The 24,213-nt window shown below is 51.3% G+C and overlaps 1 protein-coding gene across 5 annotated transcripts in view; it reads right to left on the bottom strand.

The window, feature by feature from the left end:
• DLG5 (discs large MAGUK scaffold protein 5) overlaps window positions 1-24,213 on the bottom strand; it is a 137,457-nt gene that overhangs the window by 13,947 nt on the left and 99,297 nt on the right. For 4 of the 5 annotated variants that reach the window (XM_055275587.2, XM_055275588.2, XM_055275590.2 and 1 more), the window contains exons 14-27: window positions 21,893-21,985; window positions 18,568-19,587; window positions 17,373-17,496; window positions 16,799-16,943; window positions 15,255-15,367; window positions 14,486-14,575; window positions 14,029-14,179; window positions 8,506-8,668; window positions 8,215-8,348; window positions 7,386-7,526; window positions 5,834-6,017; window positions 4,394-4,542; window positions 3,356-3,526; window positions 2,276-2,472 (exon numbers count right to left, since the gene is read on the bottom strand). In XM_055275587.2, the coding sequence (XP_055131562.1) occupies window positions 2,276-2,472; window positions 3,356-3,526; window positions 4,394-4,542; window positions 5,834-6,017; window positions 7,386-7,526; window positions 8,215-8,348; window positions 8,506-8,668; window positions 14,029-14,179; window positions 14,486-14,575; window positions 15,255-15,367; window positions 16,799-16,943; window positions 17,373-17,496; window positions 18,568-19,587; window positions 21,893-21,985 (2,875 nt within the window). The remainder of the gene's footprint in view (window positions 1-2,275; window positions 2,473-3,355; window positions 3,527-4,393; window positions 4,543-5,833; window positions 6,018-7,385; window positions 7,527-8,214; window positions 8,349-8,505; window positions 8,669-14,028; window positions 14,180-14,485; window positions 14,576-15,254; window positions 15,368-16,798; window positions 16,944-17,372; window positions 17,497-18,567; window positions 19,588-21,892; window positions 21,986-24,213) is intronic. The other variant, XM_055275592.2, reaches the window with a different exon arrangement.

Raw genomic sequence — 24,213 nt, 5'->3', positions numbered from 1 at the left:
GATTGCCACAGTGGATTTAAAAAGTCCCACATGCTGCTTATAAGGGATATTTAAATATAAAGTGACAGAAAAGTTTGAAGTAAAAGAAAAAGATAAACTGTGCCAAAGATAACCAAAAGAAAACTGGTAATGTCAATAAAAATATCACATAAAATAGACTTTCAGCAAGAAACATTCCTGGAGATCAAGAAGGGCATTTTATAACGATAAAAAGGTTAATTTACCAGGAAGGTGTAACAATGCAAAAGGTGTGTGTACCTAACGACAACTTCAAGATATATACTGAAAAACACCTGAAGAGCTAAAAGGAAGAACAGACAAAGGGCTATTTTTCAAAGATGCTAGCACCACTGGACAAATGCCAAACATAATGGAGATGGCGCCTATGGAGAAAGGAGCAGAGGGCACAAGAGTGGAGGCCAAAGAGAGTGAAGGAAAAAAACCAAAAAGCAAAATAAGAGAGAAACCTTGACTTGATTAACAGGTTGGCAATGTTTTTTTTTTTTTTTTTTTTTTTTTTTTTGAGACAGGGTCTTACTCTGTTGCCTGGGCTAGAGTGCAGTGGCATGATCACAGCTCACTGCAGCTCTTGACCTCCCAGGCTGAAGCAATCTTCTTGCCTCAGCCTCTTCGGTAGCTGGAACTACAGGCATGAGCCACCACACCAGGCTAATTTTTGTATTTTTTAGTAGAGATGGGGTTTCACCATGTTGGCCAGGCTGGTCTTGAACTCCCTGCCTCAAGTGATCCACCCACCTTGGCCTCCCAAAGTGCTGGGATTACAGGTGTGCGCCACCATGCCTGGCCTAAACTTTTTCTGTAAGGGGCAAGATAGTAAATATTTTAGGCTTTGAAGGCAAAAAGGCAAAATTAAGCAATTGTTATCAGCAAAGGGCTAATAGACTTTTTAACATCTTACATTTTAAAAACTGTAAAAACCCATGCTCAGCTCACAGACCATTTAAAAATAGGCAGTGGTCCAGACTCGGTCCACGGCCAATAGTTTGCCAACCCTTGTCCCAGCTGATAGTGACCGTGGGCCATGAACTACAGTGTGATCCACTGAACTCCCTAGGCCTAAGGTCTTCATTGTAAAAAGGGAAGAGAGGGAGGGAGGCAGCCAGCTGCCCTACACTCTGTTGCTCACTGCCACCCCCATACCTGATTGCCAGGGAGGGCACATTCTAGGACAGTAGACACACACCAGGGCCCTGGGAGCCACGTTCCTAAGGGCCTCTTGCTTTAAAGCACAAATGCATCATTTCCACAAGGGCTGTCTACCAGGGGATGTCTGACATCTCCTATCACTCAACTCCAGCCCTGGACTAGCATCTTGCCCCAGAAGGATTATATAAGACTTGTTAATCAACACAGGACTAAGGCCAGAAATGCCGAAGTTCTGTAGAAACCGACAGCTCTTGGTCACTACCAAGCAGCCTGTAAGAACCTAAAAACAAATGGCAAGCAAGGCACTCAGCAGAGATTGCTTCTTGCCTACCCAATAGCTATCCCTCCATTCTTCCTTAGTAACTGAACCTCTTACTGAGGCCAGCAATGCACCCAGCTAAAACATGCCTTTTCTTTTTGTTTTAATTATTTTTTGAGACAAGATCTTGCTCTGTCACCCCTGGAGTACAGTGGTGCAATCTTGGCTCACTGCACCTCCACCTCCTGGGTTCAAGCGATTCTCCTGCCTCAGCCTCCCAAGTAGCTGGGATTACAAGTGCATGCCACCACACCTGGCTAATTTTTGTATTTTTAGTAGAGACAGGGTTTCACCATGTTGGCCAGGCTGGTCTTGAACTCCTGACCTCAGGTGATCCACCCACCTCAGCCTCCCAAAGTGCTGGGATTAAACGTGTGAGCCACTGTGCCCAGCCAAAACATGCCTTTTTGACCTCTCTTGCACATGCAAGTGGACAATGAGATGTAAGTTTAAGTCACAGGTTAGGGCTTCCAGATAGCTGCTGAAAGAGGCACGCTCAGCTGAGGCACACTTCTGCCTTACCACCCCTTCCTTCCTCCTGCTGCCTGAAACAGGGACGTGATGGCTGCAGCTGCACTGACAGGTGGTGACCGGGCAGATGGAAGCCACACCCCATAGATGTGGCTCTGAAGATGGCAGCACCCCCCGACCAAGCCAAACACACACCTTCAGACTTGTGCACAAAAGCAAAGGAAGACTCTCTTTTCTTTAAGTCCCTGTTGTGGAGCTCCTGGATCCACAGCAAACCCCATCTGGAGAGCTCACTGGAAAATGAGCTCAGCCACTTGCCTTCAAAGAGTGGAATGGAGTCATTGGAAAAGGCATCCAAGGCGAGCAGGTCTTTCCCATCCTTGGACCCGCTGCGTTTGTGCTTGTGTTTCCTCCGAAAAAAGGACCGGCGTGCAGCCGCTGACAGCGTCTTTGTGGCGCTATTGTCATCTTTGACTTCAGACATGCTGAGCCTCCTGGAGAATTCTTGGTCCATCCTGTGGCACAGGGGACAATGCTGGGCAGGGCTATTGAGACCCTGCTGCCCTGCCCTTCCTGGTGAGAAAAGCAAGGGTGGGCCAGGCACCGGGCTCCCCCCACACTGCTTGGCAGGTCTCAAGGTTACATCTCCTCCCACGCCCCTGGGAACCCTCAGTACATGCTGCGGGGGTGACACAAACACCAGCACCAGGGCAAGCTCTCAGAGCAGGCGATTTTTTCTACTACAGCATATTCAGCTCAGTGTCAAAAGGAACTGCTAGGACAGCCTTCAATTGGTGACATGACAAGTTACGCTTCCTGCCATAGAAGGGAAATGATGCAGGGATGCAGGCTGCCTCAAAAACACAGTGACAGGAGCCAGATGAAAGGCCACACTATGCAATCCCATCCACACAGGAGTCCAGACAGGGAGACCCATGGGTACCAAAAGTAAAGTAGTGGCTGCCTAGGGCTGAGGGCTGGGTGGGAGGACAGTGGGATAAGGGGCTGACAGCTAATGGGTCTGGGGTTTGTTTGAGGTGATGGAAATGCTCTAAAATTAATTGTAGTGGCGGCTGCACACACCTATGAATATGTTGAAAACCACTGAATGGTACACTTTGAGGGAGCAGCAAGGCATGAGTATCTCCATAAATCCATTTTTCTAAAACAAGTTATGCCTTCTGACCCACCACTGTGCTCTATACAGCACTGACTCACACTAGGAGCAGCTTTTTAGACCAGCACTTTTGGCAAAATGTAGAGAGCAGAAGCTAAGATAAGAAGCAGAATCCCTCCTCCAGCAGCCCTGGCCCCAGCCCCCTCCCATGGGACAGCTCCATGGCTGGTGGCCCTCGGCGACCCCTGCCCCACCCCGCCCCAGGCCCGAAGAACACTTACACATATTTGCTGGGAATCTGCCCCCGCTGGATCTTCTGGGCATTCTCGTCTAGCTGCCAAGCCATCCAGGACCCGAACGTGCCCTGGGGCAAGGTGTCATCCACGTAGAGGATGTCATCCTTCTTAAAGCTCAACTCATGCTCCACATCTGCCAGCCGGTCGTACAGGGCCCTGGACCACAGCACAGAAGGAAAACGATCAGGCGGCTCTGGCCACCAAGGACGAACCAGGTGCCTTCTGTGGCCAGGCCCCTAAGGCTGCCATTCTGCTTTGGGCTGTCTCCATACTTGATCAGGAATCGCCGAGGGTGGTGATTCTCAAAGTGGGGAGCCCTGTGTTTTACATAAAGGGGCAAAGACTGCTTTTGCTCCCCTAACACTGAGGGCGCATCCCCATCAAAGAAGTCACCATGATCTGAGGCCATAACTTCCCTTTCCAGGTGCCCTTTCCCAGTTGCCTCCCTCCTCAAAGCCCAGGCCCGGCCCCTGGTTCCTACAGACTGGGATCTCTCTAGGATGGAAATATGTCATCTTCTACCCTAGAGACAGGGAGTTGTACCGCATCAGTGTTCTTATGCTTTCTGTGATCTTGGATCTTAGGAAATGTGAAGAAAGCTCTGAGCTCCTCCTAGAAAGCCTGCTGCCATCCCTAAATGCCCACAGCATTTCATACAGTAGTAAGGGCACTGAAGATGCCTGGAAGTCCACACACACTGCAGAGGGATCTGCAAACCTGGCTTGGGAGACACCAGAAAAAGAGGAGCACAGCACACACGAAAACGGGGCTTGACCGCCTCCAAATTCTCCAGGCCTCAAGCCCTAAAGAGGGAGCCCATCTGGTTCTTTAAGCCCTAAAGGGTTGTTCTAAGTCACAATCATCTCACCATAAATAAGCGTGCAGATTGAGTGTCAAGGAATGATGACCATGGCCCCAGCCTTGGGGGGCAAGAAACAGAGAGCCATTCACCAGGAAGAGGGTCTCCAGCGAAAGCCTCTCCTCTGGCCCCAAATCTCCCACCAATTCCCCAGCCACTGGTACCTGATGTAGAAGCTGTCACCAGGCAGGCCCTTGGCCTTCGTGAACTCCTCGGGGCGGTACTGCACCTTCAGGCGGATGCCATCCCTGGGCTTCAGCATCTCCACGTAGACTTCCTCCACTGTCTTGTTCCGAACGTCCAGGCTGCCATACTGCCAGGGATGGGGGTGGATGCATCAGAAGGCAGAAGCCAGGGGGCAGCTTGGGCACCCGAGAGGGGCCAGTGCTGACCATACGGCAGAAATTCAACATCCCTCCTTAACTGAGACTCTGGCTGCCTCCCCTCTGCAGGAAGGGCTGAGTCTTCATGGTCTCCCCAGCCTCCAGGTCCCGTGCATGCTCCCTGGACACCAGGTCCTCTGCCAAGTGGCTGCCCTGCCCTTGATAGCTTATCCAGGAGAAACCCTGCTCTGGTGACCGGCAAGTCTGGGCTTTTCAGAATAGGGACCTTCCTCTTGCTGATGCTGCCTGTGCTTTTTTTATTTATTTTCTGAAACAGGGTCTCCCTCTGTCACACAGACTGAGTGCAGTGGTGCAATCACAGCTCACAGTAGCCTAGACCTCCTAGGCTCAAGTGATCCTCCCACCCCAGCCTCCAGAATAGCTGGGACAACAGGCACACTCCACCACGCCTGGCTAATTTTTTTGTTTTGTTTTCTGTAAAGATAGAGTCTCGCTATGTTGCCCAGGCTGGTCTTGAACTCTTGGGCTCAAGTAATTCTCCCACCTTGGCCTCCTAAAATTCACAGGTGTGAGCCACCAAACCCAGCCCAACTTGTGCCTTTATATTCTCACAAACCATCTCCCCCATGAGGCAGGAGACCACAGAGAAAGACCATCCTCTGTCATCAGAACAGAGTCCTGCAGCTACACCACCTGAGGGCGAGCACCTCCTGGTGCCCAGGGCCTGAGCCAAGGCTCTGCCCTCGGGTTCCCTCTATGGCCTGCCTGGCTTCACAGGGACCTCCTCAGAGGGGCTTGGCAGGATTCTGGGTTTACAGGGATTAAAAATCAACCCTGGCCAGACACAGTAGCTCACGTCTGTAATCCCTGTACTTTGGGAGGCCAAGGCGGGTGGATCACCTGAGGTCAGGAGTTTGAGACCAGCCTGGCCAACGTGATGAAACCCCATCTCTACTAAAAATACAAAAAAAAATTAGCTGGGCGTGTTGGCGCACGCCTATAATCTCAGCTACTCAGGAGGCTGAGGCAGGAGAATCGCTTGAACCTAGGAAATGAAGGTTGCAGCGAGCTGAGATTGTTCCAGTGCACTCCAGCCTGGGTGACAGAGCAAGACTCTGCCTCAACAACAACAAAAGTCAGCCCTCATTGGCTCACCAGATGAGAGGCTGTACTCCTCCGTCTTTGGTGCCACTTGAGATGGCAGCAAGCCCACTGTGCAGGTAGATGGAGGCCTGGCCTGCTCAGCAGCTCAGAACTCACCTCCAGGATGAGGTCCCCTGGCACGAGGCCGTCAGGACCCTTGGCAGGACTGTCATCCTCCACCTCGGCCACAAACACCCCATGCAGGTTCCCACCACATAAGTGCACCCCAAGCTCCAGCTGGGACTTTTTGATGAAGACAACGCGTGGCTCCAGGGTCTTCTTGTTGGCATCTCCCACAATCCTTTCAGGAAAAAAAACAAAGTTCCTCAACTGTGCACAAGGAGGAGGCACAAAAAGACAAAGCAGTGGCCAATGCCCTAACTGCTTTCTGCCTGCTTCTTGGGGTCTCAGAACCACAGGGAGCTGAGAGGTGGCCTCTAGTTCTACTGGCTCGGCATTCAGGGCAGGATGCTAAGGTGCACTGGAGATGAAGGCAAGACCCCAGGTCCAAAGCCAGTTGGGGTGGCAGTCAAAACCGTAAATCAGTGCCCCTGCTCCCAGGCCCAGCTATCAATCTCATGCCTTAGAGATCAGGATGGCCTCCCTCCCATGTGGATCACACTCATTTTCCTAACTTAGTACCTCCTAAGGAAAGGTAAAGTTGGCCTCATTGTCCAGAGCACAGAAATGCATTCAGCAAATGTCTACGAAGCAGCTTCTATAGACCAGCAACTGCTAACTCGTGAAGAGGGGCCCCTTGCCATCAAGGCACTTACAATCAAGGGAGGAAAGCTGAAAGTAAGCTGCTGAACACATGGAGGGAGTGAGATGGGACAGCGATGGAAACAGATAAAGGGGGCTTCAGGGGAGATGCCAGCACGGGAGGAAAACCTGGCAGCAGGTAAGTTCCAATGTGACAGACTCTGGTATAGAGAATGCAGAGCTGGCCTCATTCTGTGAGATGCTGCCCAGGGCTTGGTGAAGGCCTCTCAGTTCTGGAGACACAGCTCCTCCAGGACGGCAGAGTGATCATGTCACACCCTGGCCTGGATGGCCCTCCCTGCAGCCCCAGGCCAGGCTGGATGCTGTGCAGCTCCCATAGAGTTCCTTCCTCCTCCTGAGTTCTGCTGCTCCCTCGGCCTGGACTTCTCTTTATGCCCACCCTTGGCTCTTGCCTGTCCTGAACACTTTAATCCAGCTGCCACCTCCCCTGCCACCTCCCCTGCCAGTGATCTTCCTGCCTGCTCTGCGGCGGCCAGCAGTGCCCTCCTGGCACCCTGACTGTGCTGCACATGCCCAGCACTGGTCTGCCACCTCATTAGGGGAAGCACTGTCGTGGGTGGCCAGAGCCCAGGGCTTGGCTGGGTGATGACTGTGGGAATGTGTCCGAAGACAGACTCAGAAAGCAAGTGAATAAGAAAAGGAGAAGAGAAAGAGAAGATGCACGGGAAAGAACAAGTCAATAGAAAACAGGAGAAAAAGAGAAAGGAAAAGAGAGAGCAGGGAGGGAAAAAAGGAATGCCGTGCTCCCGGCCCAACTCCTGAAGACCTGGTGTGTGGCTTGCAGCACATGAGGCCAGCTGCTCAGTGCCCATGCCACTTGGAGAATGTGCTCAGCCCCACCCAGCCGAAGTGGACACAGGGAAGGCTCACAGCAACATCTGCTGACCTGGAGCTGCTCTGCTTGGCTGGGGGGGTGCTAGGCCCCTCATCCTGCTCCATCAGTGGGTCGATGACACAGGGATGCTCCGGGGTGGTGGTGCCACTGCCCTGGAGAGTGGAGTGGGTACCGGCAGGGTCCAGGTGTGAGCTGGAGACGGAGGACAGGAGGGATAAGGAGCAGTACGAAGTCACCAAGAGCCACCCCTGCTCCTGTGGCAACTAGGTCTGAGCTATAAATGGGGACCGGGTCACACAGCCCTGCACCCTGTGCCCTAAGCAGAGCAGACACATTAGAAGCCTGGACCCATGATATCCACCTGTCCTCTCCCCTCCACCTGTCCTCAGCTCAGGGGCCCTCTCCAAAGGCATCTGGCCTCAGAAGCTGTGAGCGTCCTGTCCCTTTTCCTATGCCTGTGCATCCCATCTCTCCTGCTGAGCTTGTGGCGCAGCACTGCAGGGCGTGCCTCCCCTTCTTTTCTGCCCTTCGACCCACAGCTCAGGGGCAGATACAGACAGGTGTACAGCGTCTGCTCCTGGACAGGGAGCCAAACACTTTGAGCGAGAATCCACCCCCGGGGCCACAGCTCCTGGCTACCACGGGCCCCTGCTGGTCAGGGGGACCACAGCCATCTGTTTCCACACCCCATTTCAGGAGGAGATGGCCTCTCTATATATGCCCCTTTTCCAAAATCCAGGGCTGGTCAACTCTCTCTTTAGCAGCAGTAAGATCCCCAGAACTTACAGCTAGCACCCTGGGTCTCCCTGCAATGAGCGAAGTGCTGCCGCACCCACCTCTCCACCCCCAGCCCAGACGGCCCGGGGAGGCCCGCGCTCACCTGGACCGGGAGTGGCTGCTGAGCTGGTGCACATGGGGGTTGTACTGGGCCAGGATGGTGATGGTATCACACTGCTGCCCAATGATGAGCCGCGCCTGCTGCTCCGTGGCGCTCCGCAGGTTTATGCCGTTGAACTGGGGAAACACCAGGATGGGCTCAGTGAGGGGGTCAGGGCTGTGGACAGGGAGGAGGCCCTGGGGACTTGGGAGCACTGCTGTTCCCTAGGAGGAGGAGAGGGGGAAGAAGTGCAGGTTTCCATGGGCGCCATGCAGGAGGGCAGCTCCCTCTCACCTCCAGTAACTGATCCCCGTACTCGAGGCCGGCCTGGTGAGCGATGCTCCCCACGGTCACCTTGGAAACGTAGATGCCGCCCTTCTCTCCACTCACGATGGAGATGCCCAGCGGCTCTGAGCCCTTCTGCACCTTCACGTGGCGTGGCTCCTCCACATAAGGCCTATGGAAAAGTCAAAAGTTTCGGGGACTCAGGGTCAAACAAAAGGGTTGGGGAGAGCCTGAGCTCTCTGATCAGGCATATGATCAGACAGTGCAGAAAGGGCCCCGAGCCTGGATGCTCCCATTGTGACACAGCTACATGGGGACACGGTGGGCCCACCCGCGTGACAAAGGATCACATTCCCACAGCCTCACGCAACACGAGCACAGCACACCCAGACACGCAACAACCCAGGCCAAAGACACAGAGAACGGCCCGTGTGAACTATAAACACTGATACACGCGGATTTTCATTACAGGAGAGCAGCTGCCCCACAATATGCAATTACAAACTCCGGGGGGTCTCGAGATGCCCTCCGAGGAAGAGATGGCTCCTGGGATGACATTCCATCCTAAGGGGGGCAACAGAAAATAATCCAGTTTTATGTTTACTGGCTACACAGAGTGATGCAAACTGGTCACAGAAATTAAGCTGCTGCAGACCCAAGCCTTTGTAAAGGGAGAAGGCTGGGAGCAAGGCTGCAGCCATGCACTTGCTGCCCTGGGGCTGTCCAGTGCACCCAAGGGCGCCGGGGCAGGGGCTCGGCAGGGAGCCTCTGGGCAGGCCAACCGCATGGTGGAAGACCTGGGCCTGGTGGCCACGGGCAGCCTCAGAAGAGATCTGTGGTGGCAGAGACATCTGGAAGGTGACAAAGGTTAGAAAGAAGATAAGGGATGCTCAGAGGAGAAAGACAATCAGAGACACCCGGAACATAACAGAAAAGACAGTCGAGTGATGCGGAGCCTCCCGTTGGGACTTCACGCCACCCAGGACTTCGTTCCTCCAAGGTATGGACACCTGAGATTTTCCTCACAGGATAAAACCATATAACCAAAGGCTGAGGGGGCCAGTCCAGGTCCCCTCTACAGCACATGGTCGGGATAGATTCTAGCGGGGAGGTACCTAAACCACCCCACCCCGGCCACCTGGAGGCAGAGCAGCTTCCCACTTGGCAGTCTCAGCCTGTGGCCCTATGGCCCAACCCTCTTGGGAAGGGGAGACTAAAATTCTTCTTGAGTTGTCCCTGCTGTCTCCCACCCTCCAAAGTGTCCCCACTTCCCAAACTTGCCCACTCTGGAAGTCCTCCCTTGACCCTCCAGCTCAGACAGATCCACCCCAGCCTACACCCACGGTCCCTTCCGATTCAACACAGATTACAGCCCCGTGCTGTTGAGAACTGCAGAGCCCTCAGCACACAGCCACCCCCACATCACCCTCCTGCCCCAGCCTTAGATGATGAAACAGAGGCCCAGAGCAGAAAGAGGTCCACCTCCGTACAACACGTGTATCACAATAAAGGAGCAAGCAACTAAGTCACAGCAATAGCCACCCAACAGAATGATGATCTGAACCAGGTTCCCAGGTTCCAGTGACATGCAAAGACGTAAGGGACACACCACAGGGTGGGGAGGCCGAATCGGCATCATTTCACTTATATTTATCTGCATCTGCAAACAAAAGTATGCGTGGATTTATGCACAAGGAGGCTTCTTTTTTTTTTTTTTTTTTTTTTTTTTTTTTTTTTTTTTCAGTGAGCACTCCCTGAGTTTATTTTATTGATTGATTCATTTATTTTTTTATTTTTATTTTTTTTTATTATACTTTAGGGTTTTAGGGTACATGTGCACAATGTGCAGGTTTGTTACATATGTATCCATGTGCCATGTTGATTTCCTGCACCCATTAACTCGTCATTTAGCATTAGGTGTATCTCCTAATGCTGTCCCTCCCCCCTCCCCCCACCCCACAACAGTCCCCGGAGCGTGATGTTCCCCTTCCTGTGTCCATGAGTTCTCATTGTTCAATTCCCACCTATGAGTGAGAACATGCGGTGTTTGGTTTTTTGTCCTTGCGATAGTTTACTGAGAACGATGTTTTCCAGTTTCATCCATGTCTCTACAAAGGACACGAACTCATCATTTTTTATGGCTGCATAGTATTCCATGGTGTATATGTGCCACATTTTCTTAATCCAGTCTATCGTTGTTGGACATTTGGGTTGGTTCCAACTCTTTGCTATTGTGAATAGTGCCGCAATAAACATACGTGTGCATGTGTCTTTATAGCAGCATGATTTATAGTCCTTTGGGTATATACCCAGTAATGGGATGGCTGGGTCAAATGGTATTTCTAGTTCTAGATCCCTGAGGAATCGCCACACTGACTTCCACAATGGTTGAACTAGTTTACAGTCCCACCAACAGTGTAAAAGTGTTCCTATTTCTCCATATCCTCTCCAGCACCTGTTGTTTCCTGATTTTTTAATGATGGCCATTCTAACTGGTGTGAGATGGTATCTCACTGTGGTTTTGATTTGCATTTCTCTGATGGCCAGTGATGAGGAGCATTTCTTCATGTGTTTTTTGGCTGCATAAATGTCTTCTTTTGAGAAGTGTCTGTTCATGTCCTCTGCCCACTTTTTGATGGGGTTGTTTGTTTTTTTCTTGTAAATTTGTTTGAGTTCATTGTAGATTCTGGATATTAGCCCTTTGTCAGATGAGTAGGTTGCAAAAATTTTCTCCCATTGTGTAGGTTGCGTGTTCACTCTGATGATAGTTTCTTTTGCTGTGCAGAAGCTCTTTAGTTTAATGAGATCCCATTTGTCGATTTTGGCTTTTGTTGCCATTGCTTTTGGTGTTTTAGACATGAAGTCCTTGCCCACGCCTATGTCCTGAATGGTATTGCCTAGGTTTTGCACAAGGAGGCTTCTTATGCAGGACATTACCAAGTGTTAACAATGGTGTCTCCAGGTGAGGGGATCCAAGCTAATCTTTTTTTTTCTTTCTTTTTTTTTTTGGAGGCAGATTCTTGCTCTGTCACCCAGGCTGGAGTGCAGTGGCATGATCTCAGCTCACTGCAACCTCCACCTCCCGGGTTCCAACGATTCTCCTGCCTCAGCCTCTCAAGTAGCTGGGATTACAGGTGTGCGCCACCATGCCCAGCTAATTTTTGTATTTTTAGTAGAGACAGGGTTTCACCATGTTGGCCAGGCTGGTCTCCAACTCCTGACCTCAGGTGATACGCCCGTCTCAGCCACCCAAAGTGCTGGGATTACAGGCATAAGCTACCGTGCTCAGCCAGAGATAATTTTTACTTTATAGTCTTCTGAATGATTTGAATTGTTTGTAATATGCATAGAAGTTTTCTCTAAACAATAGCTGCTTCTCAAAAGAGGTTATAAACTATTACAAATAGCTAAAAACATAACATTAAGGGAGATGTGATTATGTACATAAATAATGAAGCATGTAATGTATATATATATTTCCAAAGGGTAATGGCAATTGAATCTCTTGTTGAAGAAATTATCTGCGACTTTTTTCCTCTTTCTACTTTTCTGTTTTTTATTTTTTGAGACGGAGTCTCGCTCTGTCACCCAGGCTGGAGTGCACTGGCACAATCTCAGCTCACTGCAACCTCTGCCTCCCCGGTTCAAGCAATTCTCCTGCCTCAGCCTCCTGAGTAGCAGGGACTACAGGTGCCCGCCACCATGCCTGGCTAATTTTTGTATTTTTAGTAGAGATGGGGTTTCGCCATGTTGGCCAGGCTGGTCTCGAACTCCTGACCTCCAGTGATCCACCTGCCTCGGCCTCCCAAAGTGCTGGGATTACAGGCGTGAACCACAGCACTCAGCCTTCTTTCTACTTTTCTATGTCCCCGATTTTCCATAATAAGTATAAAATACTATACTTCAGAATCTGGGAAACGGGGCTATTTTTAAAAAGAAAGCTGTTGCTCAGTCAGGTCACACATGTCAAATTTCATCTCCAATCGGATCCTAACCACCATGAGGGCAGGAGTCACTCACATTTTTCTCCTTCCTGGAGCAGGTCCTGGCTCTCCGTGCCCTGTGGGGAGCTAAGGGAATGCTTGGCAGTGGGTGGCAAGGCCCTTTCCACGACTGAAAAACCCACTTCACTTGGGGAAGGTCCCGTCCTCTCCGTGGCCAGGGCCGGGGCTGAGTAAAACAGGCCAGCATGCTCCCTCGCGTGCCACATGGTAAGAGCTCCATCAGCATTTCCTCTGAGTTATACCCGATTCCCCTATTGGGGCCAGGCCTCTGTGTTTTGGTGTCCTTCCGTTACCCCTCAGGTTCTCTGGTTTGTTGCCTTTTAAGTTCAGATTTTCAAGTCAAATATAAGATTTTCTCTGGCTGGGCGCAGTGGCTCACGTCTGTAATCCCAACACTGTGGGAGGCCGAGGCGCACAGATCACCTGAGGTCAGGAGTTCAAGACCAGCTTGACCAACATGGTGAAACCCCATCTCTACTAAAAATACAAATACTAGCCAGGGGTGGTGGTGGGCGCCTGTAATCTCAGCTACTCAGGAGGCTGAGGCACAAGAATCGCCTTGAACTTGGGAAGTAGAGATTGCAGTGAGCCAAGATTGCACCACTGTACTCCAGCCTGGGCGAAAAGAGCAACACTCTATCTCAAAAAAAAATATATTTTCTTAACATAGGGCCCACCCCTGCTGAGGCTCACAGCTACAGAGGCCTCAGCTTTCTGGATTCAAATGAAAGAGAGTATCTGTTTTTCTTTTGGTGATTAAATAAAGGTAAGTTTATCAGAGCTCTTTAAGATCTACAATCTAGACAGTAGCTGTTAAATATAAACACAATCTAGTAAGTTCCATCTAGGGGAACAACAAAGAGGGATATGTGTGCACAGTGTGCAGGGGTGATGGATTCCATGGAGGAGGTGCCTCTGGACAGACAGCAAGCCTACGGTCAACCTGAAACCTAAGATGGACCTGCATTCTAAAATGAACCAGTACCAGTAAAAAGCTAGGCTGCACATTTATGCTTTCTTCCTGTGTATATTTTATTTCACAACAGAAAGCTTCAAATGAGAGGGAAAAAGCAAAGGGTAAGAATGAGTCCCGGTGCCAGCCGCTAACCACTGGCCACAGGTCTGTCACTCCAACGTCTGGATCCAGTTTCCTAAACTGTGAAACGGGGATAACAATAATGACACTGGCAGGGTCCCTGTAAGGATCTCGTGACTTAGCCACATGTAAAGTGCTTGAACAAGGGCCCAGGAAAGTGTAAATGGTGCCATGATGGCACAATCACCGTCAGGTTGTTTCCAGCATCATCTACTGTGAGCACACTTGGCTCCCTGCCTCGCCATCCACACACGCCCCACCTCCCTGCATCCAGTGCCCCATGGCACTTACTGGTGACACCAGCAAATGCTGGGACAACCAAACTACTCCTGCTGCTTCTACTAAGCCCCTTCCCTGCAGAGCCCAGGCCCGCTGCCGGGATGCACACTGTCCACTGGTTTACCCACGCCACTGATGACCGGCCACGCTCACCTGTCCTTTCTCCGCTCCCCGAGGGACGCGGGGTTGACAGCGATTCTGGGCAATGTGGAGGCTGAGGTCTGGGACTGGCTACAAGAGGACAGGGTGTCGATGTTCAGGGGTGACTGTGGAGGAGTGCTGCATTCAGAATGTGACACTGAACCTGCAGAGAGGAGTGGGTAATGCCGGTGTGAACTCCCATCTCACTTCCCCAACAGCCAAGACCAAGAGGCAGATGCGATCCAGACACACAGCTCTATCCCCACTGCATCACATAGTCTGGAGCTCAGATGCTAGGCTCTGCGTTGCCCCCTACCCCCCGCATCACCAGGCCTACTGCTGGGCTCAGTGAATTTTTACTGACTGACTGAGATGACTATGAAGTTCTCAGCTAAGCCCAGAAGACTCCACCATGAGGAGTCAGACCGCAGGAAAAGCAGGAGAGATGGGAGTGTCAAGAAGTCCTTACCTCTGTCGGAGCCCACGACATTCCGCGGATATCTTGGTGTTGATGGGATTTTAATGCGTTCCGCCTTGAACTGCAAGTTAGTCGAAGAACCTATTGTTCCATAAGGGAACAAAACTTCAGGCCTCATGGTTAAACACCACCCTGTCCTCCCTATCCACCAGGCTACCAGTCAGGATGATAAATGCAAAGCTGCGCCCTGCTGTTTATTCCCGAGGGAGCCTTGATGTGGAACACTCAAGAAAAGCAGACGTTTAGCATTTATCTCAATAAACTGTGCAGGCCCAGACTGCTCCAGAACAGGAGCGCACAAGTCTCACTTGCAGCCATGAACAGCAGCCTAAGAGACATGGCGGCTGCTCTATCTTTTCTCCCCAGCGCCAGAGTTCCCCAAGATCTCCATGAGCTACCTCTGTCCGACTCTCCTCTGGGGTTCACTTTCCATAAAAAAATGTATGAAGAGCCATCCAAAACATTCCAGAATGAGGCCAACAACCTCAGGGACACAGAGCAAGGCTCCTAGCTGAGGGGTCACCTGAATGACCATAAGGCCCCCGCAGAAAGCGGAAGGCGAAAGCAATGGCTCTGACAGCAGCATGGGCATGGCTGGCCCATGAAGGAAGCAGCCCTTCTCAGTAGAGAAATGAGCTCAGTCCCAGGAGGTGACAGGAGCTTGTGTGGGGAGCCCACCCGCAGATCTGGACATTAGGATGCAGGCAGAGATGAAAAGCTTGGCACCCTCTGCAGCACAAAGTCCGAGTGGTGCAGTTACCGAGGCGGGCGCTGGAGGGCAGTGAGTTGGACCCATGGGTGGCTCTCATCTCGGAGTAGTCGCTGCAGGTCCTGTGGCTCAGGTCCAGGCTCAGGCGTCCCTGGTGCTGGACACTGCGTAAAAACAAGAGGTGAGGAGTTCGGGAGGAGAACCAGGAACAGATGTGGCCACTGGGGAGAAACACACAGACCAGCCAAGGCTTCCCAAGCGGGCAGAAGGGAGGCCCAGGAGCCACTGATTATCAGCCGAGGATAGCAGGCTGCCCTCAGCCACTCCTGGAGGTGGCATCCACCAAGGGCCTTCAAGCAGTAGAAAAGGCCACACACATGGGGCGGCCAGTATCATACCCACTCCAGCCATAGGGTCAGGATTAGGCTCACTAGGAGGAAGTGATAAAAAACAGAGGCTTTGCAACCTGGGTGGTCCTGGGGAGGGGGAACCTGTCCTCCCAGGAAGTGGGTAAGGAGAGACAAGATGGGCACAGAGGACTTTGGGGAGGGGACCTATGTGCCTCACTCGGGACAGCGTGCCTAAGAGACTGGAGGCAGAGCAGGGATCGCCCACATCAGGCTGCCCTGAGGCCAGGCCTCAAGAGCATCTTTTTCCGGCTATGTAATGAGGTGACATCTCTTCCCTGCTTAAACTCTCCATTGGTCTCCACTGTCCTTAGAATAAAATCCAAACTCTTTATCACAGCTGCAGGTCCCACAGGGTTTGTGCCCTGTGACCTCAAACCTCTTCTTGATTCGCTGTTCCTTTCCCAAGCTCCCACCACTGTGCCTGGGTGCCCTGGCCTTGGCACCGATGGCCCTTCTCCCTGGAGGCTCCAGCCCAGGTCTTGTGCAGCTGGCCTCTTTCATCCTTCTGGTCACAGCAGCATCCCCTCTGCCGCAGGGCCCTTCCTGACCACCCACTCTAACTTGCCACCCTCTTCCAAGTCACAGCCCAGCCTGTCACCCTGTTTGACTGCCTTCATAGCCTCTCGGCACCATCTGATATCACTTCGTTCATTTTTTTTCTGTCTGCCTCCCACATTTGAAAAACCACACCACATGAGCTAGAAGCTAATTTGTTTAGTTCAGCATTGTGTCCTCTTATAATTAGGATAGACCAAGGCATGTAGTAGGTGCTCAAAAAATATCTGTCAAATGAATGAGTAAGAGTGGCCTGGAGCCAGCCCACCCTCTTATGAAGTACCAGTTTCCTCATCTTCAAGACAGAGACAGTAATAGGACTTAGCCCATGAGGGTGCTGTTGATTCAGTGAAATGATATTCATAAAGGTCTGAGCACAGTGGCTGGGGCATAAGCACTCAAACATCAGCTGCTATCACTATCGTGTCCTTCCAGTACCTTTTGAAACCTTGTGCTGATGAATTCAGAAAGTAGCCCTAAGGCTCCCTTTCCCTTTGCTGCTATAGTCAGTCCCCTCCCAGGCAGGCAAGGAAGCTTCTCCACCAATGAGCCTCTTTATGCGCCGTGGTTCCATGTCCAGGCAGGCTTGGGCAGCTGGGGTACAGAGAAGCGTAGGGTGCCTTCACATACCTGGGATGCAAACCCTGGGAGCCAGCATCTCGGGCCGCAGGTGGAGAGCTGCAGGGGCCGACCCTGTGGCTGCGCACAGTGTAGATGGGGTTCCGCAGGATGGAGCTCATGGTGGTGCTGGGGGTCAAACTCCGGGGAACAGTGCCTAGAAATGGGCTTGGTGAGAAAAGTCGGCCCAAAGGACCCGGCCAGCCCAGGACTTATACAAGCCTTTTCCCTGTATCCCAGGACGCAGCTGCAGTCTTTTGGGAAAAGGACTTGGGAGATGAGTTTTAACCACCAATTCACAATGTGGCTGTGGCTCCTGGCCTGTCTCCATTTGTAAAAAGGGGGGAAGTCTCTTTTATGCTTCCTATTTCCCAGGTTGCTATGGGGAGAAAGCATTTTGACAAGCTGAGACATGTCATGGCTATAAGACAAACCATCCCAGACAGGGCAGCACTTCTCAGTTCTCTGGACCTCAGGGCTGAAAACACATGGCAGCTCTCTGAAATGCTGCCTCCCCTCTCCCTGGAGACTAGGCATCCCGAGTTTACACCGACCCTCAGCCCCAGCCCCTGGCTGGCTGACTCACCCACAGATGGCCTGCTAGGGTATAGCGGGGGGTTGCTGTGCCGGCTGGAATGCCCAGGCGAGTAAGGTGCCCACTCCTGGAGCTCCGGGGAGAGTTCTCCACTGGCTGGGACACACTTCTGTTCCTGCAGATGCAAGGGCAAGAGTGTCTGCTAGAAAGAGTGGAGCGTGGCCAGGCACAGTGGCTCACATCTATAATCCCAGCACTCTGGGAGGCCGAGGCGGGCAGATCACCTGAGATCAGGAGTTCGAAACCACCCTGGCCAACATGGCGAAACCCCGTCTCTACTAAAAATACAAAAATTAGCTGCGCATGGTAGTGGGTGCCTGTAATCCCAGCTACTTGGGAGGCTGAGGCAGGAGAATCGCTTGAACTCGGGGGGCAGAAGTTACAGTGAGCCAAGACTGCACCACTGTACTCCAGCCTGGGTGACAGAGTGAGACTCTGTCCTGGGGGAAAAAAAAAAAAACAGTGGAACGCTTGGCCAGCTCTGCAAGCCAGTTTCTGCCCCCCAGGAACCAGCTCCTCCCACTGGGGCACAGAAGCGGACAGCTGGAGAGAAGTGCTGCCCATTCATGTTGCCTTACACATCTGCAAGGAAGCAGCTTTACTTCAGAAGAAAACCACAGAGAATGAATCTTTCACATAGAGATCACGTAAAAGGTGAGAATGCACACATGCATCAGGCACGTACAACTCTGCCCAATGTGCAGGGCTGTGCGAAGCTCTTTGTCCCCAGTGAGCAGTGTGGACTGCTGCCTGAGATGCTTTCCACAGTTCCCAGCAATCTCACCCTTCTGGAAACTATGACAGCACACACAGTCAGGCCGTCCTGCTGCCCACTCAGCCTCACACGTGCCACCTCGTCTCCCTAGCCCTTCAAGTCTATGCCTAGGGCAAGTCTATGCCCTAGGTTTTATTGTGTAAGTTCAAAAGCTTCTTATTAAAAAAGCAAACCAAATGCTATGCCCAATAAGGTGTTCCCCTCCTGCGTCACACTCCCACTACTATGCACTTCCACGCCACTTACCTACCTCCTAGCTGGGCCACTTCCCACTTGAGTCCAACAGCAAAGGCAAAGGCACCAGGCTAAACAGGAGCCTGGGACACTGGTGCAGGGCCACTTAGCAGCCCTCCTTCGGCCAACTGCCTCCCTCTAGGCCTCCCCTCCCCACACCCTGGGGCTCAGCTATACCTCCAGGAACTGAGCAGGAATCACTACTGGAGCAAGCTTAGGCCGAAAACTGGGAGCAGATTTTGGCCGGCGACGCTTCTGCCCCAGCTCGTCCACCTTCTGGGAGGTGAGGTCCTCATCACAGGATTTCTTGGCCGGCAGGTGGGAGGAGTCCCCATCTCCTTCAGGGTAGTAGCTGGAAGCAATGCGGACCCTGGCCTTGCGAGGGGGTGATGCGTGCATGGGCTCCCCGGGGTCCACGTCGGGGGGCAGGGCGCTTGGGGGACTAGTGGATGGGGAGCTGCCCACCAGAGTGGCTTCTGACTCAGAGCTAGTCTCCAGCCTGTGCTGGAACTTAATGGAGTCACTCCTTCTGGGAGGTTTTGGGGGTGTCAGAGGCCCCGCCCTCTTGGAGAGCTGAGGGGAGTGAGCAGGCCCAGGACCTGGAAGCAGGTAGTCTATTTTGGGGGGTGTCTGGGGACGTTTGAAAGTGTTAGGGTCAAAGATGGACTTTCTTTGCTTTGGCTTTTTATAAACAGAGAGCTTCTCAGGCACTGCCGTGGAGCTGAGCATGGCCTTGGGCCAGGTTCCGCCGCTGTTGGAGCCTTCAGAGTCTGCCTTGTCCAAGGAGGCCTCCCCAACCCCACAGGGGCCCGCCTCAGTCTCAAAGGGCAGCAGTGGCCGCCGGCCACGCACGTCCACCAGCCCAAAGCCACGGTCCCCAGAGGCATCTGAGCGGAAGGAGCTCAGGCTACGCTCAGAGGCACTGGGACAGGCCTGGGGGCAGACCTGCAAGGGTCCCCCAGGGAATGGCTTGTGCAGAAAGGAGCTGCTGCCTCCTGGGGGGCCTGGCTCCTTCCTGTCTTCCAGCCTGTCCGTGTAGAAGATGTCTGTCTGCGTGGAGTTATTGTGCTGTATCAAGTTCCGTTTGTTATGAGCCTGGACCTCCGGGCCATGGGCTCGAAAACTCAGCATCTTATCAGAGTCTTTGATATTTTCAAAAATGTTCTGGCCACTCCACGAGGAGCTCTGAGGGAACACCTAGGCAGGGATTGCAGAGGAGTGAGAGAGAGAATGAGATGGCAGGACTTGGAGCTGCCACTGAAAACCGTCCCCAGAGGTAAAGCAATGGTCAGGAATGGGCCACCTGCCCCTTAAAAAAGAGACAGACAGAGATGCACACACACACAAACACATATGCTTCTCCCTAATGGAGAAGTTTTCTCATGGCCCTGGTCACTTTGAACTCAAAGAAGAGTCAAAGTTTTCTTAACTTTGAACACTTTCTGAAATCACTTGGGCCAGGCACGGTGGCTCATGCCTGTAATCCCAGCGCTTTGGTAGGCTGAGGCAGGCAGGTCACGAGGTCAGGAGTTCGAGACCAGCCTGACCAATATGGTGAAACCTCGTCTCTACAAAAATTACAAAAATAAGCCAGGCACGGTGGCATGCACCTGTAGTCCCAGCTACTTGGGAGGCTGAGGCAGAAGAATCACTTGAACCCAGGAGGTGGAGGTTGCAGTGAACTAAGATCACGCCACTGCACTCCAGTCTGGGCGACACAGCGAGACTCTGTCTCAAAAAAAAGGAAATTACCTGAATAATGTCTTGAATTTTTTTTAAAATATTAAACATAAAAGTAAAAATTCATTGTTAAAAATATATCTCTTGTGGTACACCCACACAACGGAATATTAATTAGCACTAAAAAGAACTGAAACAACGTGGAGGAACCTTAAGTGTATATTATATTAGCAAATGAAGAAGCCATTCTATACACTCTGTGATTCCAACTCTATAGCATTCTAGAAAACACAAAAGCATGGAGGCAGTAAAAGGATCAGTTGTTGCCAGGGGCTTGCATAAATATGGGGAGCATAGGGAATTTTTAGAGCAGTGAAGCTACTCTGTATGATATTACAATGGTGGTACATGTCATTACCTGCATCAAAACTCACAGAAAATACACCACCAAGACTGAACCTTAATGTAAACTATGCATTATAGTTAATACTAATGCATCCACATTGGCTCACTAATTGTAACGCATGTACTAACTACACTAACGCAAAATGCCAAAATTGGGGAAACTTGGGGACAGGAGTGGGGATGGTGGTAGTGGGGTGGTTGAGACAGTACTAAGAATTCTGTATCAGCCCAACTTTTCTGAAAACACAAAACCGCTTCCAAAAAAGTCAATTAATTTGAAAACAGTTAATTTAGAAAACATCTCTTAATAGAAAGTTAGAAAAAATAGGCCCAGCCATTTCATTAAGAGATGTTTTCTGAATTGGGCCTATTTTTTCTAACTTCCTATCATTAAACTTTTCAAATATGTAGAAAAGTATAATAAATGTCCATAAATGTACCATCTAGATTCAAAAATATTTCACTAAATTGTCTTTTTTGCCTATATCTATAATGATACTACAGAACATTGGAAAGCAAGTTACAAATAATCATGACATGTCACTTCCCTTCCTTTTTTTCCCTCCCTTCCTTTTTTTTTTTGAGACAGAGTTTCGCTCCTGTTGCCCAGGCTGGAGTGCAAAGGTGTGATCTCAGCTCACTACAACCTCTGCCTCCTGGGTTCAAGCGATTCTCCTGCCTCAGGCTCCTGAGTAGCTGGGATTACAGGAATGCGCCACCACGTCCGGCTATTTTTGTATTTTTAGTAGAGACGGGGTTTCTCCATGTTGGTCAGGCTGGTCTCGAACTCCCGACCTCAGGTGATCCACCCACCTCCCAAAGTGCTGGGATTACAGGCATGAGCCATCACACCCAGCCTCTTCCTTTCATTTTTGAGATAGGGTCTCACTTTGTCACCTCGACTGGAGTGCAGTGGCACGATCACAGCTCACTGCCACCTCGACCTCCCAGGCTTTTTGTATTTTCTGTAGAGGCAAGGTCTTGCTGTGTTGCTGGGCTCAAGTGATTCGACTGCCTTGGCCTCCCAAAGTGTTGGGATTATAGGCATGAGCCACCATGCCCGGCCATGACACATCACTTCTAACAACTTTAGCTTGTACCTCCCCGAAATAAGTCCATTCTCCTGTATAACAACCCCAATGCCATCATCATACCTAGGAAAACTGGCAACAATTCCCTAAGATCATCCAATTATCGGGTCCAGATTCAAATGTACCCAACTGTGCCCAACATGGCCTTGACTGCTGTTTTTTGATTTCAGACCAGCGTCCAGTCAGGGTTCCTGCCCCCCCTGCACTCGGTAAATCCCCACTCTGTTCTCAAGGATCCTGTGACACTGAGGAGTAGCATGGCTATGTGGAGCCGGGGCTCTGCCCATACTCCTGACCGTGAGAGCAGAGCCAGGTCCAGCCCTTACCTTCAGGAGGGACAGGGTCAGGGAGTCCTGGCAGCTCCGCAGCAGAGATTCACATTCATTCAGAGACTTGTTGTCCAGTGCAATGCCATTGATCTAGAGCAGGACAGAGAGCATGTCAGGCCACAGGCAGAGCGGCCTCAGGCCTACCAGTCAGGGTCTCCGCCTACCTAACCTCCTGTGCTAGACAGTCACTAAATGCAAGGTGCCAAAGTCAGGAGTTGGCAAAGGATAGAGGTCTTCCTGGTGAGGCCCAAGGAGTCCAGCTAAGGGGATTCTGAGGTAGAGGAACACAAAAGCCTTCACAGCAGGCTAGGGGAGGAGCATGTCCTTCTGGGATCAGAACACCAAGGACCCGGAGGGAACATCTTGGCACTGCTGTGCCCTGCCATGTGGTGCGGGACCTTGGCTCAGAACTTCCCAGCTCCTTGCCTCCACAGAGGAAATGGAAGATAAATGCATGCATGTGGCTCAGGAGAGCGGGGGACTAAAAACAAGACCATGGATAGGAAAGGCCTTGTAGAGAAAGTACCATGTGAAGTGGGGCCCTGTGAGTGTTCACAAAGAACCACTCAACCCTGCTCCCAGAATCTCTGCCCACATCCCTCACAGCTATGTGCAGACCTTCTTAAGAAGTGTATGTGCAACCAGTGAATGACTAAACTGTGATACACCCACATTGCAGAACACTGCTCAGCAATGATAAGGAACAAGCAGTCAGCACACGCAGCCTTTTGGGTGGATCTTGCAGGCATGGTGCGGAATCGAAACAGCCCAGCTCCAAAGGTCACAAACTATATGATTCCATGTCTGTAACATTCTCAAAAGGACATCACAGAGATGGAGAAAAAATCAGCTGCCGGGGGCAGGGATGGGAGGGAGCTGCCGGGGGCAGGGATGGGAGGGAGCAGGGGGAGTTACTACAAATGGGCAGTGGGAGGGAGACCTCAGTGCTGATGAACAGCTACGCATCTTCATTATGGTGGTGGCTACACAGAACAACATGTGTTTAACCACACACAACCACACACACACACACACACACAGTACCAATGTCAATATGCTAGCTTTGATATTATACTCATGCAAGGTGCAACCATGAGGGGAAGCAGGGAGAAGAGTACATAGGACTCCCCTGTACTATCTCTGCAGCTTCCTATGAATCTATAATCATTTCAAAGTCAAGTTTTCTTTTTTTTTTTTTTGAGATGGAGTCTCGCTCTGCCCCTCAGGCTGAAGTGCAGAGGCATGATCTTGGCTCGCTGCAACCTCCGCCTCCCAGGTTCAAGCAATTCTCCTATCTCAGCCTCCCGAGTAGCTGGGATTACAGACGTATGCCTCCATGCCCGGCTAATTTTTTTGTATTTTAGTAGAGACAGGGTTTCACCGTGTTGCCCAGGCTGGTCTCAAACCCCTGAACTCAGGCAATCCACCCGCCTCGGCCTCCCAAAGTGCTAGGATTACAGGCGTGAGCCACCATGCCTGGCCAAAGTCAAGTTTTCTTTTTAAAATATCTGCAGTGATTATCTTGAAGTAGTAAATTAATTTGTGGTTTTTTCCTTATAACAAATCTACATTTTAAAAATTTTCATAGTGGCCATATAGCTTTTACACTCTGGCTCCCCAAAAAATCTGAAAAACATTGGCAAAGATGTGAGGCAATGAGTTCCCCCACACACTGCAGGGAGGACTGAAAAAGCCATGATCTTTTTGGAGCAAAGGGAGAAGATCTCACTGGATGTTAAACATTCATGCCTTCTGACCCAGCAAACCCCACCCCCAGGAATGTACCCCAGGGCACACTCCTGGGTCCCTATGAAGTGGCACGCCAGTGGCCCTGCAGCACGACACAGATGTAAGTAAAGGCAGAGATGCCCGGACTATCCCTCGGGAGGGAATGGTCAACGACTTAGGCTGCTGCCACTAAGGAATGACACGCGGTTATATGCCTTGGGGCAGATCTAAAGATGTGAATGTGGGCTGGGCATGATGGCTCACACCTGTAATCCCAGCACTTCGGGAGGCTGAGGGCAGATCATTTGAGGTCAGGAGTTTAAGACCAGCCTGGGCAACATGGTGAAACCCCCATCTCTACTAAAAATACAAAAAAACTAGCCAGGCGTGATGGCCCATGTCTGTAATCCCAGCTGCTCAGGTGGCTGAGGCAGGAGAATCACTTGGACCTGGGAGGCAGAGGTTGCAGTGAGCCAAGATCATGCCACTGCACTCCAGCCTGGGCAATAGAGCGAGACTATCTCAAACAAAAATAAAAACAAAAAGATATGAATATGGAGGGACCTCCAGGACACGCTGCTAAAATCTGG

Source organism: Symphalangus syndactylus, chromosome 4 (genome assembly GCF_028878055.3).
Source record: "Symphalangus syndactylus isolate Jambi chromosome 4, NHGRI_mSymSyn1-v2.1_pri, whole genome shotgun sequence".
NCBI lineage: Eukaryota > Metazoa > Chordata > Mammalia > Primates > Hylobatidae > Symphalangus > Symphalangus syndactylus.
This window is presented reverse-complemented; position numbering and strand designations above follow the sequence as displayed.